Source organism: Styela clava, chromosome 13 (assembly GCF_964204865.1).
Source record: "Styela clava chromosome 13, kaStyClav1.hap1.2, whole genome shotgun sequence".
Taxonomy (NCBI): Eukaryota; Metazoa; Chordata; class Ascidiacea; order Stolidobranchia; family Styelidae; genus Styela; species Styela clava.
In genome coordinates, this window is record NC_135262.1 from 17,313,959 (window position 1) to 17,327,067 (window position 13,109).

The 13,109-nt window shown below is 36.0% G+C and overlaps 1 protein-coding gene across 4 annotated transcripts in view; it reads left to right on the forward strand.

The window, feature by feature from the left end:
• The window catches only part of LOC120332461 (uncharacterized), a 28,169-nt gene extending 24,223 nt beyond the window's left edge, over positions 1-3,946 (forward strand). For all 4 annotated transcript variants that reach the window (XM_039399710.2, XM_039399711.2, XM_039399712.2 and 1 more), the window contains 4 exons: positions 1,626-1,809; positions 2,274-2,386; positions 2,454-2,547; positions 2,621-3,946. In XM_039399710.2, the coding sequence (XP_039255644.2) occupies positions 1,626-1,809; positions 2,274-2,386; positions 2,454-2,547; positions 2,621-2,761 (532 nt within the window). In that variant the 3' untranslated portion in view covers positions 2,762-3,946. The remainder of the gene's footprint in view (positions 1-1,625; positions 1,810-2,273; positions 2,387-2,453; positions 2,548-2,620) is intronic.
• Positions 3,947-13,109: the final 9,163 nt, after the last annotated feature.

Here is a 13,109-nt window from a genome sequence, read left to right on the forward strand (position 1 = left end):
GTGTAATATTTCGGAGAAAAAAGTTCGAAAGGAAAGTAGGTCAACCTATCTCCTAAAACAGGGGAGTATCCTGCATAATATTTCGGAGTTAACCTATCTTTTAAAACAGCGGGTGGCGACTTTCAAAGTGGTTCAAAATCACAAATTAATAATTATCAGATTAGGTTTAGGGATGAATCGAAAAGTTGAATTTCCAGCGCACCTAACCCTAATTAGTTGATTGCTATTTATATTTGGGGGGGGGGGGGGGGATTATTTTGCACCGGATTTGTACAAACGATCCACCCTGTAACTAATATGGTTTCCAGCCGGCCTCGTGTCTGTTAGATGGGAGGAGTAACAAATGTGAAAGTCTTTGCTGTTTACGCAAGTAAGCAACTGACACGTGATACATTGCATGAAAGTTTTGTCCGTGGCAGGTGTTAGCAGATGTCATTTCATTGCCGATGAATTCGCTTGTTTTAATTAAACATGAATTCGCTTGAAGGGAACTCGGTTAACGAAAAGGCTTCTCTTTGAATCATAATATTAACCGGAGGAGCGCTTTTTCGAGTATCTATGCCGTTTTAAATGGGTTATATGAAAGGCTAGGGCACCTAACTTGTTAAAATCGGCAAAAGCACTTTCGCACTTTTTTTTTGGACTGCGAAGCACTTTCGCACTCATAATTTGCTTAGAGTTAACACTGGACTACCGGTACTAGCTAGGATGCGGTATGGCTGTATGGTGCAATTCCAAAAGAATTCTCAATGCAAACTGAAGTCGTACTGCGCTCAGTTTATACCAATAAATCTTTGGACATCAAGATTTAATTCTCCGTTTCAAAACAACAACCTATCATGCTAATATGCCGCACCGGGATCCCGGTATTTCAAATTTGTATTCAGCAGCGACACAACAGATGCGAAAGATGTTTAAATTAAACTTGCCCTATCTAGCTGAATTTTTATTAGTTTAAAAAAGCAACTCACTTACCAGAGATGAAAAGGAAAACAACTTCCGTACCTCCTTCGATCACGGTGATTCACGATTGCTCGAGTAGCACGGCGAAGCAACTGAGCAAGACCGGTTAGCTCACTTCCAGACCTCCTAAATAGGAGGTCTGATGTTCTGGACCGATAGCACGGATTTGAATCGCAGGCGAACCACTGAAGCGTGAATATGTGGTCTACTAGACCGGTTCCAGCGGACATGTAATCAGGCCTATAATCAGTCCCCTGGGTTATTATATTCATGAAATTTTGAGAAACGGACCAATGGTCAGTCAGGTCTGGTTTTATCTGAAATATAATTTCACGCGAGCTTTATGTTCATTATACATTGAAAAATGTATGTTCAACTCGAAATGTAGTAGTAGATAATATTTAAAGTTGGTACTCTACCCGAATACAAATTATAGCGTGTTGCGAATGTGGAAGATGTTTATTTAAGAACTAGTTATTTGCAGTATGTTACATGAAATTTTTGAACAAAGCCTTTGATTTCTGGAATGTTGTGTTTAGTATAATATTGGAAACCAAGAGGAAAGTCCCCGTGTTATCAAGTGTTTTACTAAACATAGCTACATAAACTTACGCCTGAATGATACTGATAGTTTTTTGTCCGATTTAAATTTTCTTTTATAGAAATGAATATGCCTACGCGAGCAGTGACGGTATGGTTTATATCCGGGACTTTAGCACCGTTGGGTCTGAAATGAAGCTACGTAATACCTTACAAGGACACGAACTTGAAATCACGTGCATCAAATGGAACCCTATTTATCATAGATGGATAAGTGGCTCGGAGGATGGTACTATAAGAATATGGGTAAGAGAATCTAAATTTGACACATACTATTTTTCGTTAAGGTAACATGGTGTGCCAACTCTCGAGTGCGACGAACTCTCGAAAATAAAAAAAAGGGGCTCTGTAATCAGTATCGCTCCGGCCCTTGTCCACAAAATTTGTGAAAGCTCAGCTTTATTTTGCCGAAAAATATTCTCCCAAAGCGATTGACTGAGTTCCGAATTAGACATTGTGGAGTTGAATTTTTGCTTTGACTCTAACTCCCTCTTATGGCGAGTTTAAAAATAATACTTTGTTACTATTATGCGCCAGACACCCAATTCCAAATAGATATTGTACCCAACCAACAGTCAAAGGTCACCTCGATATCACGAGTAGCATAATCTTGTCACAACACCTCTTACCGCCCTAAAATTATATCACATTGCGTTACTGTCAATTTGTGGAGACAAACCATGTTACATTTCATGAACCTTTTTTAACAGACTGACGACGGCATGTCATGTGAGCACGTACTATCAACTGAGGGCAGTGTATCAACACTATGCATAGATCGGACTAACGGTTCTATTGTGGCCGGTGTTGAAAATATAATAAAGTGAGTAAATATTTTAATATTTATTTTTTTTATTCGTAAAATATTATTTCACGTCCTATATTTTTAGAGTGTACGACTTGGAAACAATGAATTTAGTTCAGACAAACGTCGGACACACGGACAGTATACGAAGTATAATACACGTTCTGGAAAGGTCGCAGGTATGTCATTTTGTAGCATAATGACTTCATTCCAGCTATCGGTATCTAATTTAATCGTTTTCGTTTTTTATAGTATGTTTCTGGTTCTTGGGATAAATCCATACGAATTTGGAACGCGTACAAAAGACCAGTTCGTCGCAGAAAACCCGCACCACGTGACGCGGATGACAAAGCCAGTCCGCAAGTAAAAGAAGAAAAAAAAGTTGCCGTTTAGACCAGTGGTTCTCAACCGTTACTTTCTCATGGCCCATATTTATCGTCAAAAGATATCTGATTAAAAAATTATTGAAAATTTTGAATGTCATGGAAAATTACAAAAATAATCATTGCTACTATTTATCAGCTTCTCAGGTTAAATTTCCAAAACTTGGTTCAACCGCAAGCATAAAACCTTTTTCAACTTGTAATTCATGATGTGTTTCTGGGGACCCACTGTAGGTCCAATGAAAACTCCAAGTCCAAGAAGGCCGGCTGCGTAAGCCCCAAGGGACCACTTTGAGGAACACTGAACTAAAATATCACTGTTTTTGGTCGCAGAATTCAGAAGGGCTTGTTTTGGTATATACGGGAAATACACAGTTACCGGTACCGAGCATTAACTATTACACAACTAAATTTAAGTTTCACATCCTGATTGTTGTCCTTGTCGCACACTGTACCTTCTACATATTGCAACTTTTAATTAAAACAATCTTCCTCCTTTACCTAGAATTCTGGGCCGTATATAAAAATATTTTATAATGATGTAAAATTGCTTTTGTTATATTGTATTTCTAGGCATAGCTGTGTCTTTTACACACTGTTATACGTTTGAGATTTATTTGTGTTATGTTACCTGCTTCATGTTATATACTTATGCATATTTTGTTTAGATTATATATATATTTTTATCTACAAGAAGTACACTTTTGATTCCAAAAATAAATTTACCTAACAGTATTTACCTATGTTCTTGTTAATGTATACTTTCAAGAGATGTCAAAATATTATTCAACATCATTCCAAAAATCTTACTGTGAAAATTTCAAATGATATTTTTATTTCTAAAGTTTTAGTATCGACTGTTTGAATCTGTGTAATACTTCTCCCTCCTTGTCCCACCAAACCCAATTTTTCATGATTTTCATAATTCTCCGCTTTTATATTGCAAATATGTACGTCCATGCATGATCTCGTTCCAATCGAGGATATTTCAACCACAGTTTATACTTGTGAATATAATTAAATGTTATCTACACGGTAATGACTGTACCGTAATGACTAAAATAAAATTGTTACACTCCGTGCCGAATATTGTACTATAGAGATTTTAGAATTATCCTATATTTTTATATAAATATGTTATATTATTTGCATGCAAAGATTATATTTATTTTGTTAGAAACAAATATATATTTATACATTTTCATGATCTCATTTCGTCTGCATTTACAAAAATTCCCTTCAGTTTCGCCCGGTCACCAACTCCTGAGTCCTTTAACTAAAAGCTGTAGGCTGTAGTCAAAGGTAGTAGATTTTGAAATACAAATATATGTTCACCGGCCACGAGTGTAAATTCGCCATACTTGACCCATACCCTGTCTATGTAACTTTGGCTCAGTAAGTCGTGCAAAACGCTAACCAACAAAACCTATATAGGTGAATCGGAGTTAGGTCGCGGATGAACAGCTAAGACTTTAAAAATCAGTGATAAAAGAAGCCAGTTTACGTTTACAGTGCAATATAACTGCAATAAAGAGAAGCAGTTGCAGTTCAGAGAAATGTTGGTCGCTTTAAAAAAATCCATACCTATACATACAGTGTACTGTCTTGATGTCGGAATTTGCAACACGGTGTATAAATGGCCCATGGCAACGGGAAAACACAATGCCGAATGAAGGCGTGGGCCGTTGCTGCAACAAATGAATGTAATTGTAAGTAATGTCTCTGGCATATGACACACGACACCTTTCTTGTCATATATATTCTTTTTTGGTTTGCATTCTGACTGTATCACCTGGGCTAAATTAGGTAGCAATTTTGAAGACTTATCAAAATATTTCTTTTGTTCGCTTCTTTTGTGCAGCAATTGAGCATGCAGTTCTTTCGAATTTCAGGATTCAACAAATTCTTTGATATAGGTATGTCGCCTTTTGTTCGACGTGATAGCAACTGTTGTGCAGAAGAACCAAGTATATATGTCATATCCAGGCACATTTTGAATGTTTAATTAGGTAACGTATGGATCAGATCGATCTAATTTTCCAGCTAATCCGTTGTTTGGGGAAATGTTTTGATCAGTCTTGTTTTTTTCAGCCAGTTCATGAGCTTTTGGTGAGGGAATGGAAACAATTGTCAGAATATCAAAATCATCATAATCATGCATAATATTTTCAGGTTTATCATTTGAAACTTATGCTCGTGACTATATGTATCAACAATATATATACATTTCAATACCCTTCTTATGAATTATTTTCAAATCATACTTTTGTAAACGTAACATTATTTTTTGTAATCTGAGGGTTGCACTCAGAAAAGGTTTCGTCAAGATAGATTGAGGTTCATGATCAGATTCAATGAAAATTTTTTTACCAAATATACAATGATGAAATATTCGCAATCTGTGCATACCTCGTTTCAGTATCGATTAATGCACGTGACATGCATAAGCAATGGGTACATTATCATGCAAACGAGAAGCTCCAAAACCTTTCTGGAATGCATCACATGTTAAAGTTACACTTTTGTTGCAGACAAAAATTTTTAAATTGGCATATTGGTAAGCATATTTTTGCGCATATTAAAGAGCATTACGTTCATTTTTATTTCAACCACGTCATGGCTAAACAACAAACGTAAATTAGCAGTATGTTCCCTCAATTTTGGCATAAATTTAGCAAGGTAAGAAATCATTCCAATAGTCAAAGTCAAGTTTATTTTTTCCATCCAGTAAAAAAAAACATACGAAATTGACAAAATTGAACACATTTTTACTGGGGAAGGGAAGTCGCGGGGGACCAGGATTGGTTATCGAGCAGCGACAACCAAAATTAAAATTGTATTAATTAAATTAAAGTGAAACCGCGTTTGCATTGTTGTCCCCAGTAAATATTTAGAATTTATTACATTAGAGTTTAGAATTCTTGACATAGGCTGTGTACACCCTGAGCAGAATTTCATATAGTTTATTAAGTCGGTGTTTATTAAGATATTACGAGTTCATCAGACGACTCAAACATCAGAGTGTTCGCTTATTTTTTGTCTTCAAGTATCATATTAACCTTCTTTATTAAAAATAAACACTGAAACTTATTTATTGGACACGAAATGGGCCTATGAGTCGTTTTCCTAAATTGTTGTTGTGTTTTCTTTCTAGTATTCATCTTGTTGCTGCATTTTTGTTTTAAAAAAAATTCTTTTCTCTTCAACAATTGGACCAATGAACTATTTGCATTATGTGGCAGTTCCACGATCGTATTTCAACGATTTAGTGGTCAGCGAAGTCGGGAGTTTTTTGATAATGTTGTGCTGATACATTCCGTGCGCCCACAGCACAATTTTAGCGTATATTTGTAACTAATAGCAGAACGTTTCTGAGTTTTTTGAGTTGAGTTTTTTGGCTATTCCAACTGTGGTTGGAATCCCGAGATTGAAACCCTTTTTTCTAACGTATTGTGCCTTTATTCTAGTAAAGCACACATCCTCTGTTTTCAAGCGTGGGCCATGTGACAGTAGTGACGAAACGCAGAACCCAATTAACGCCTCGCAATCCAGTTTTTTTAGTTAGGTCCCGAAATGCCAACTTAGACAGACTTGGTTGTTATTTGACGCAAAGCCCATATATACCTAAGTTGCGCAACAATGGAAATTGGCCGCCATTTTCGATCAACATCGCCTGCGAGGTTACGGCGGTTCTGCGTGATCCGCGGCTAGGCTGGTGCCTTCTGCTATAGAATTAAAGGCCGTTCGGCTCTTAATTGCAGCGGGAATAGCAAAACAGTGCAACTATTCAAGCTATCATCAGATGCAGAGAAGGAGGAAATGGGAAAATAATTGTAGGCGACGTAAAGGCTGCAAATCTGGCCCAGGCAGTTCCTTGTGTGAGGTTAGTCAAACGAATGGCCTAATGTCAAACTAACACCAGGAAAGATAGGTTGTACCCCCCCCCCCCCCCACAACCCTACTGATTAGTAATGCAAGTGGAAACTTTATCGCCATCACCGGCACCATAGTCATAAATTCCCAATACATTATTGCCTGGAAACACCGACCATGTATCGCTTCTTCGGCCTATTGGCTAAGATCAAGTGTATACACTGTACAGCAGCTGTACTGTACTTCTTCCCGTGTTTCCCCGAAATTTAGATAGGATTTAGATTTATTTTCTTTTAAAGAATAACACTATGTTATTTTTTTGGAAGAGGTCTTTTGAGTTCATTTATCAAAAATAAAAGTACATTGTATATATCACGAGATTTTTGAATATACATTATATAAAAACCGACATCCGTTTTTTTTATATTTGTGTTTCCTATAGTAAACAAAAATCAAGTGACAAATATCATAATTGTGATTGTGACATCGCACAATCCTGAATAGTGGTGCGATCTTCACCTTGCCTCAGGTCAATGAACCTTTCTTTTCCCACGCATTTTAAATTCATTTCAAGGGTATGGTTTAATTAAAGTCATTTTTAAAATTTAAATCAGGTCTTATTTTCAGGCCAGATCTTATTTTCGAGGAAACACGGTAGTGTTACGATGATTAGCCATTGCTATGTTCTGTCTAAGCTGTAAATAGTGGGTCGCAACTCTAAAAAGTTTGGGAACGACTGCACTGCTAGTATTTAAAATATTACAAATCATTTTCAAGCAACAGCCGTAGATTCTGAAACAAATAATAATTACTAACTCAATTCACATAAAGACACAAAATGCTGAGAAGTTTGTACAATTGTAAGACGCTTACATTGTTGCCACCGAGCGTGTCCAATTGATATAACACAACACAAGTACAATGTGAATGAGGATTTCGCATGAGATTCAGTACTAGCAGCAACATATCTTGAAGCAAAGAAGATTTGATTTAATATGCAACATGAATGGTAATATTTAAATTGTCCTATTTTAATCGTAATGCTGCTGTTTTCAAGATGATCGATGGTAGTATAAAACGCTTTCGAATTGAGATGCTACTAAATAGAATACCAAACTAACTACCTATATTAAAAATCAGATCATTGGCACTTACGGAGAGTTTTTACGACGTCTTTTCTCGTGTTTGGTTTGCGATGTCGCTTCAAAATATGTTTTTTCGTGACAGTTATAGTACTCAAGACCAGAGGCGCAGCCATGATTTTTTCAACGGGGGGTTACGGTGCAGTTAAAACATTACACCAAAACTGCAATTCGCGACGACGTAATGCGTTTATAAACTAAAATGTATGTAATTTTAAGCGAATGTAATTTTAAGCGAACAATATTATCATTACTGTCCCCGGGATGCGATATTTGTAAAGCGGATAGTTGACATTTCTATGCTTTTAATTTTAGATCGTGTCCGTGTTGCTTTCGTATTAAATAATAATTGAAAAACTCCGCAAATTGGTAATTTCTTGAATAAACAGTGTTGAGTATATACTTAACTCAGCTTTGGGTTAAAACACTGATACTAACTAAACACGTGAATAAATCGGCAATAATGGCATTTCTACGTGGTCAAAATCCCCACGTATTGCCCCCTTTGGCTGCGCCCCTGCTCCAGACACTGGTTTACCGTTGATGTTGGCGAAGAAATATATTTCCGCCCAATTTTTCCTCTGACACTCTATTATTGACACTCATTTTGTGGTGAATCGTTAGTTAGTCCGTCTAAGTTGGAATTTCGCGGACTGAAAAAAAAACCTGGATCGCGCGGCGCTAAGTCAGCTCTGTGTTTCGTCACCCATAAATGCGATCTTTTATATTTCTATCAATTTGTGTATGCCATGTGTATTTTCAACGTATGCATCATCTATCACAAAGAAGTTTTCATGAACAGAATAAAAATTGTCGGCGTATGTAGATATTATTAAAACATATTATACAAGTCGTCGATAATTTTTATTCTTATATGGTTGAAGCTTTATATGGAAGGAGGGACTTTATTTTTAAAATAAAATGTATAAAAAAATGAAACGAGTGCAACGAATAATACAACGAATAATACACCAATACACCGTACTAACAACCACAATAAAAGAAGATGACGTAAAATGAATGCATTCAGAAATGATAACATATTACAAACAGCTACATTAACATTGAAATACAAGAAATGGAATTAAAAAAAGACTTGATCTATAAATTCATAAGAGACTAGCCATATCGCCGTCAAATAATAATATTAAAAAACTTGCGCAAACAATTGAGTCGTGGGAATAAATTTACAAGCTATTACTTAATTAAACGACATTGTCATCTTCAGCTTCATCTGGTACATTTTCAACCTCATTATCGGGCACAAAATCAAACCGCTGAAGAGATCCGCCGACTATTGTCAATAAGCTAGTACGCAATTTACATGTTTCAATAACAACGTCGTCTTTCGTGACATCAGGACGGTACCAGCCAAGATTCCTGAAGCCTCGATGATTTTCCAGTACCTCGGCCATGTGACTTCCCATTTCCATGTACTAACATCTTTTTGCTGTGTCACAACCAACAGCTCCTCACTAAATATAGCAAGCGCAAGTGCCTTACTCGCATATGGTACCCATTTGGCACCGAGATTAGGCACCTCAAAACAAACTTGCGACACAATCATTCTGCACAGCTTTTTCGAAACGCTCCTTGGGCAATTATTGGTGTATCGAGCATCGCAGTATTCGTGACTGCATCCTGTTATGAAGTTGACAGTAATGTTTATTCTATCAATTGTTATGCAAAAGCTGATGCAGTCGCCGCTTCCAATCAAATCTTGTGGTATGACTTCCGGTACCGGTTGCCGCGACTGAGAAGTAGGAGATAACGGGTGCTCCGTCGTGATAATTGCCAAATTGTTCCATTTACTATAGCACTGTGGTTCTAGCACAGTAACTCTTCCTCCGATGGACAGCCTGTTCTCAACATGTAATATGCGAGCTACTTCGTCATGTCTAATTATGAAGACACACATTAGCATTTGTTTTAATTCTTGTTAAGATTTCAGTCGATAGAGGAGTTGCTCGTTCTATATGCAGAAGATGTCCTGTTATTTTACGCCTCCTTTTTTCTTCACTCAATATCGTGGGGAGTTCAACTTCCTGAAACCGCCTGTTCACAACACGCTGGATAGTTCAAATCCTTTGCCGAGAATGTCCAAGAGAAGTTAGACATTACTTTTGGTATTTATTTAAAAATATTCACGTAAATAAGTAGATGCCTTTACAGCGCAAAGTATATCAAGCACAACTTTAACTATAATACAACCTGTGTCATAACAAATATTAAAGTAATAATTTATTTAACACTGACAAATGTATTTTTATGAAGTGTGTTAATGCTCGTGTGCTTGTATATATAGACATGGTTTCCCTTTTATGCTTCTTTTGCATTAACTCATGCTTATGAAACCTTGCACTAAATAGCAACAACAACACTTTCATATTTTTCATTCTGATACTTTTTCACTAATAGGTGGTTTATAACAATGAAGAATCCGAAACAAATAGTTTTACATCATAATTGGTTGTTCACAAATCCTAATTTATACATTATCCCGTCCATTGCCTAACAAGCGTGACTCCTTTCCTATATGAACAAAAAGTCTGAATCATTGGAGAGTGACAGACTTTAAAAAAAAAATTGCAAATAAAATTTTTTCAAAAACCGTTTGCTTACGAATATACCCTTCACATGTATACCCTTGAATGGCACCACATTCCTGCCAAGTTTCGGTTCCGTCGGACAATTCCTACTATCCAAATATCTTACTTTTCTGGAGGCCTGGCCCTCATCCTTTATGCCGCAACCTTATATTTCTTTATAACTGCATTAGCCCGCTCCAGTATATACCTTTACTTCACCAACATTATACTTTGAAACACTACTTATGTATAATGAAACATCGCAATATACCGGGTGTCTCAAAAGTAGGTATGCACTTTCATTTATATTTGATTTTCAGGTCCTACCATCGAGCGTTCATTTCTTCGGGAAACACAGTATGAATATTTAGTGAAATTTACGTATTGTTTGCATTTTCCGGCAACCCACAGAATGACAAAGGTATTAACCCAAGAAATGAGGTACAAAATTGCTGCTTGGCAATTCAGAATTGATTCGGCTTCTACACGACGACCAATTTATTTATGTAATTCATTGTTAATTTATAGAAAACTGGATCTGTAGTTTATGCACAAGAATCAAGAAAACCAAGAAGTGCCTGAGAAAAACATTCATAGCCGAATTAATTCCAAATTCTCTGTTAAAAGAGTTTACCTTGTACTGATTTATATGCTTCTTGTCGAATAGCATTTGGCGCCTTATTTTTTGATTCAATCTCCTTGTCATTCTGTGGATTGTCGAGAAATGCAAACAATTATTCAATGTGGTTCCCGTACATTTGAACCCACGTACATTTGAACCCACAGCAATTTCACCTGCATACTATTGCACCTATGGATTTTTTGTTTTTGTTTTGCGGATATTTGAACCCATACTAACCTAACCCATGGGTTTTAGCACCTGCATATAGATTGAACCCGCGGATATACACATGGGTTGAAATGTACGGTCACCATTCAATGTTACTACTCATCCACACTATGTTTCCTGGCTTCTTGCATATATGAACGCTCTATGATGAGCACCTAAAAAGCAAATCAAAATTAAAAGTGTATACTTTCTTTTGAGACACCCTGCGGCCTGCGTATAAAAATGTCTATTATTCACTATTAAATCTGTCAAACTGTGAATAAATAGACAACTAACAGGTATAAAGATTTGCATGTAATCAACTTGCACTTTATTGGATTCGCAAATTCAACTAATTTCAATAACATAATGTCGTTCGCATATACTTTTGTTATAATATGATTGCATATGGTGGACTTATCTGCGCATTTTCTTGTAAAGTCGCCATTTGAAGGCCGTTTTTCTAGTGGCGAAGGCAAAAATATACGTTTTATCCTTTGTTGTTAAAATAATATTTGTTATTTCGAATGAAATTGTAACTCGCTAATTCTATGTATCAGTGCGTGCATGCAAGCCTTGTCGTTCTAGTTAATCAAAATTTGGCAAAGACATTTAAATAATGCAAAATGCAAGAGTACATAAAACATAATATTATATAAACACTCGCACGATTTAGAAGTATGTAGAGAACTTAACTTACAGTAAAATCGTGGAAGACATAAAATAACTGCAAATATAATATATAATTACGCAATGTTTACTGCGGAAATTCTCATGTCAAATAGTAACTAAAAACTTGTAACACACTTTATTTTCTGATTAGAATACTGCACAGCATGCAACCAACTATCTGCTTTAATGCAAATGTCTGCCTGTATAGTTAGATTGCTACGGGAAAAATGCTTTTCTAGTTTCAAAATCCGCCCTAAACTTTCAAACACTATTGTTCGCTACGGCAATGATTTATGATAAATTATCGAAAAATATATAACAATTTACATTCTCCACTAAATAATTTATTAAACTTCTGACAAATAGAGTAAAGAAATAGTTTGACAACATCTTATCAAGTATTTAGCGACAGAACGTAAAATACAATTTTCATGTACACAAAACGACTGAAGTTTCCTTCTGTGCCAATCGTGCATAAACGCATGTTATGTTTCACTACCAATTTTAAAGCTCCCATTTAAATTACAACAAAAATCGCTTACTCATTGATACTTAGATAGTTTGACTGCCCACAAATTAAATATTTCAACTGTGCTTTGTACTTTTGTTACAAATAGGTGAATGCATTAAATCATCAAATAAAATGATGACGTTTATCAGTACTTGACATTTTCATGAATATATTTTTGAATTAAATATTCTACACTGAACGCACCGCATTTCAGCTGAAAAAAAAAACTGTTGCGATCATGTGTGTGTTTATTTAGCCGATTTCGTTCCAAATAACAAACTGTCATTAAACTAAATATTCAAATCTGCAATAACATTCGCTGATTTTTGGTTTTTGCGAGACTAACTACTTATCCTTCTTCTATGCCTTTGTGCCGGTGGATCCGTATGCATATATTGCAAGGATGCCGTAGCAAGCGTAGAGATAACAATCCTACGTGATTTAAGAGTCTTGCTACACACTAACACAAATATATTTCTGTAACGTTCCATCTGACCAAGGTCAGACTTCTTCAGACAGACATAACCCAACTCTAACAAGAAAAGCAGTTACATGCATATTTGAACAACCAGTGTAAAATTATGAGAGTCACGCATGTTAAATAATCAATAAAATTGGCGAATTCTTGATTAGATAACAGCGGGTGGCCGAAATGAAAGTCATTGATGAGATCTCTCTCTTTGTTTTATTTTTAACAATTGAAGTCCAAATTAAACAAATTTAACCGCGAATGTGAAAGAAAC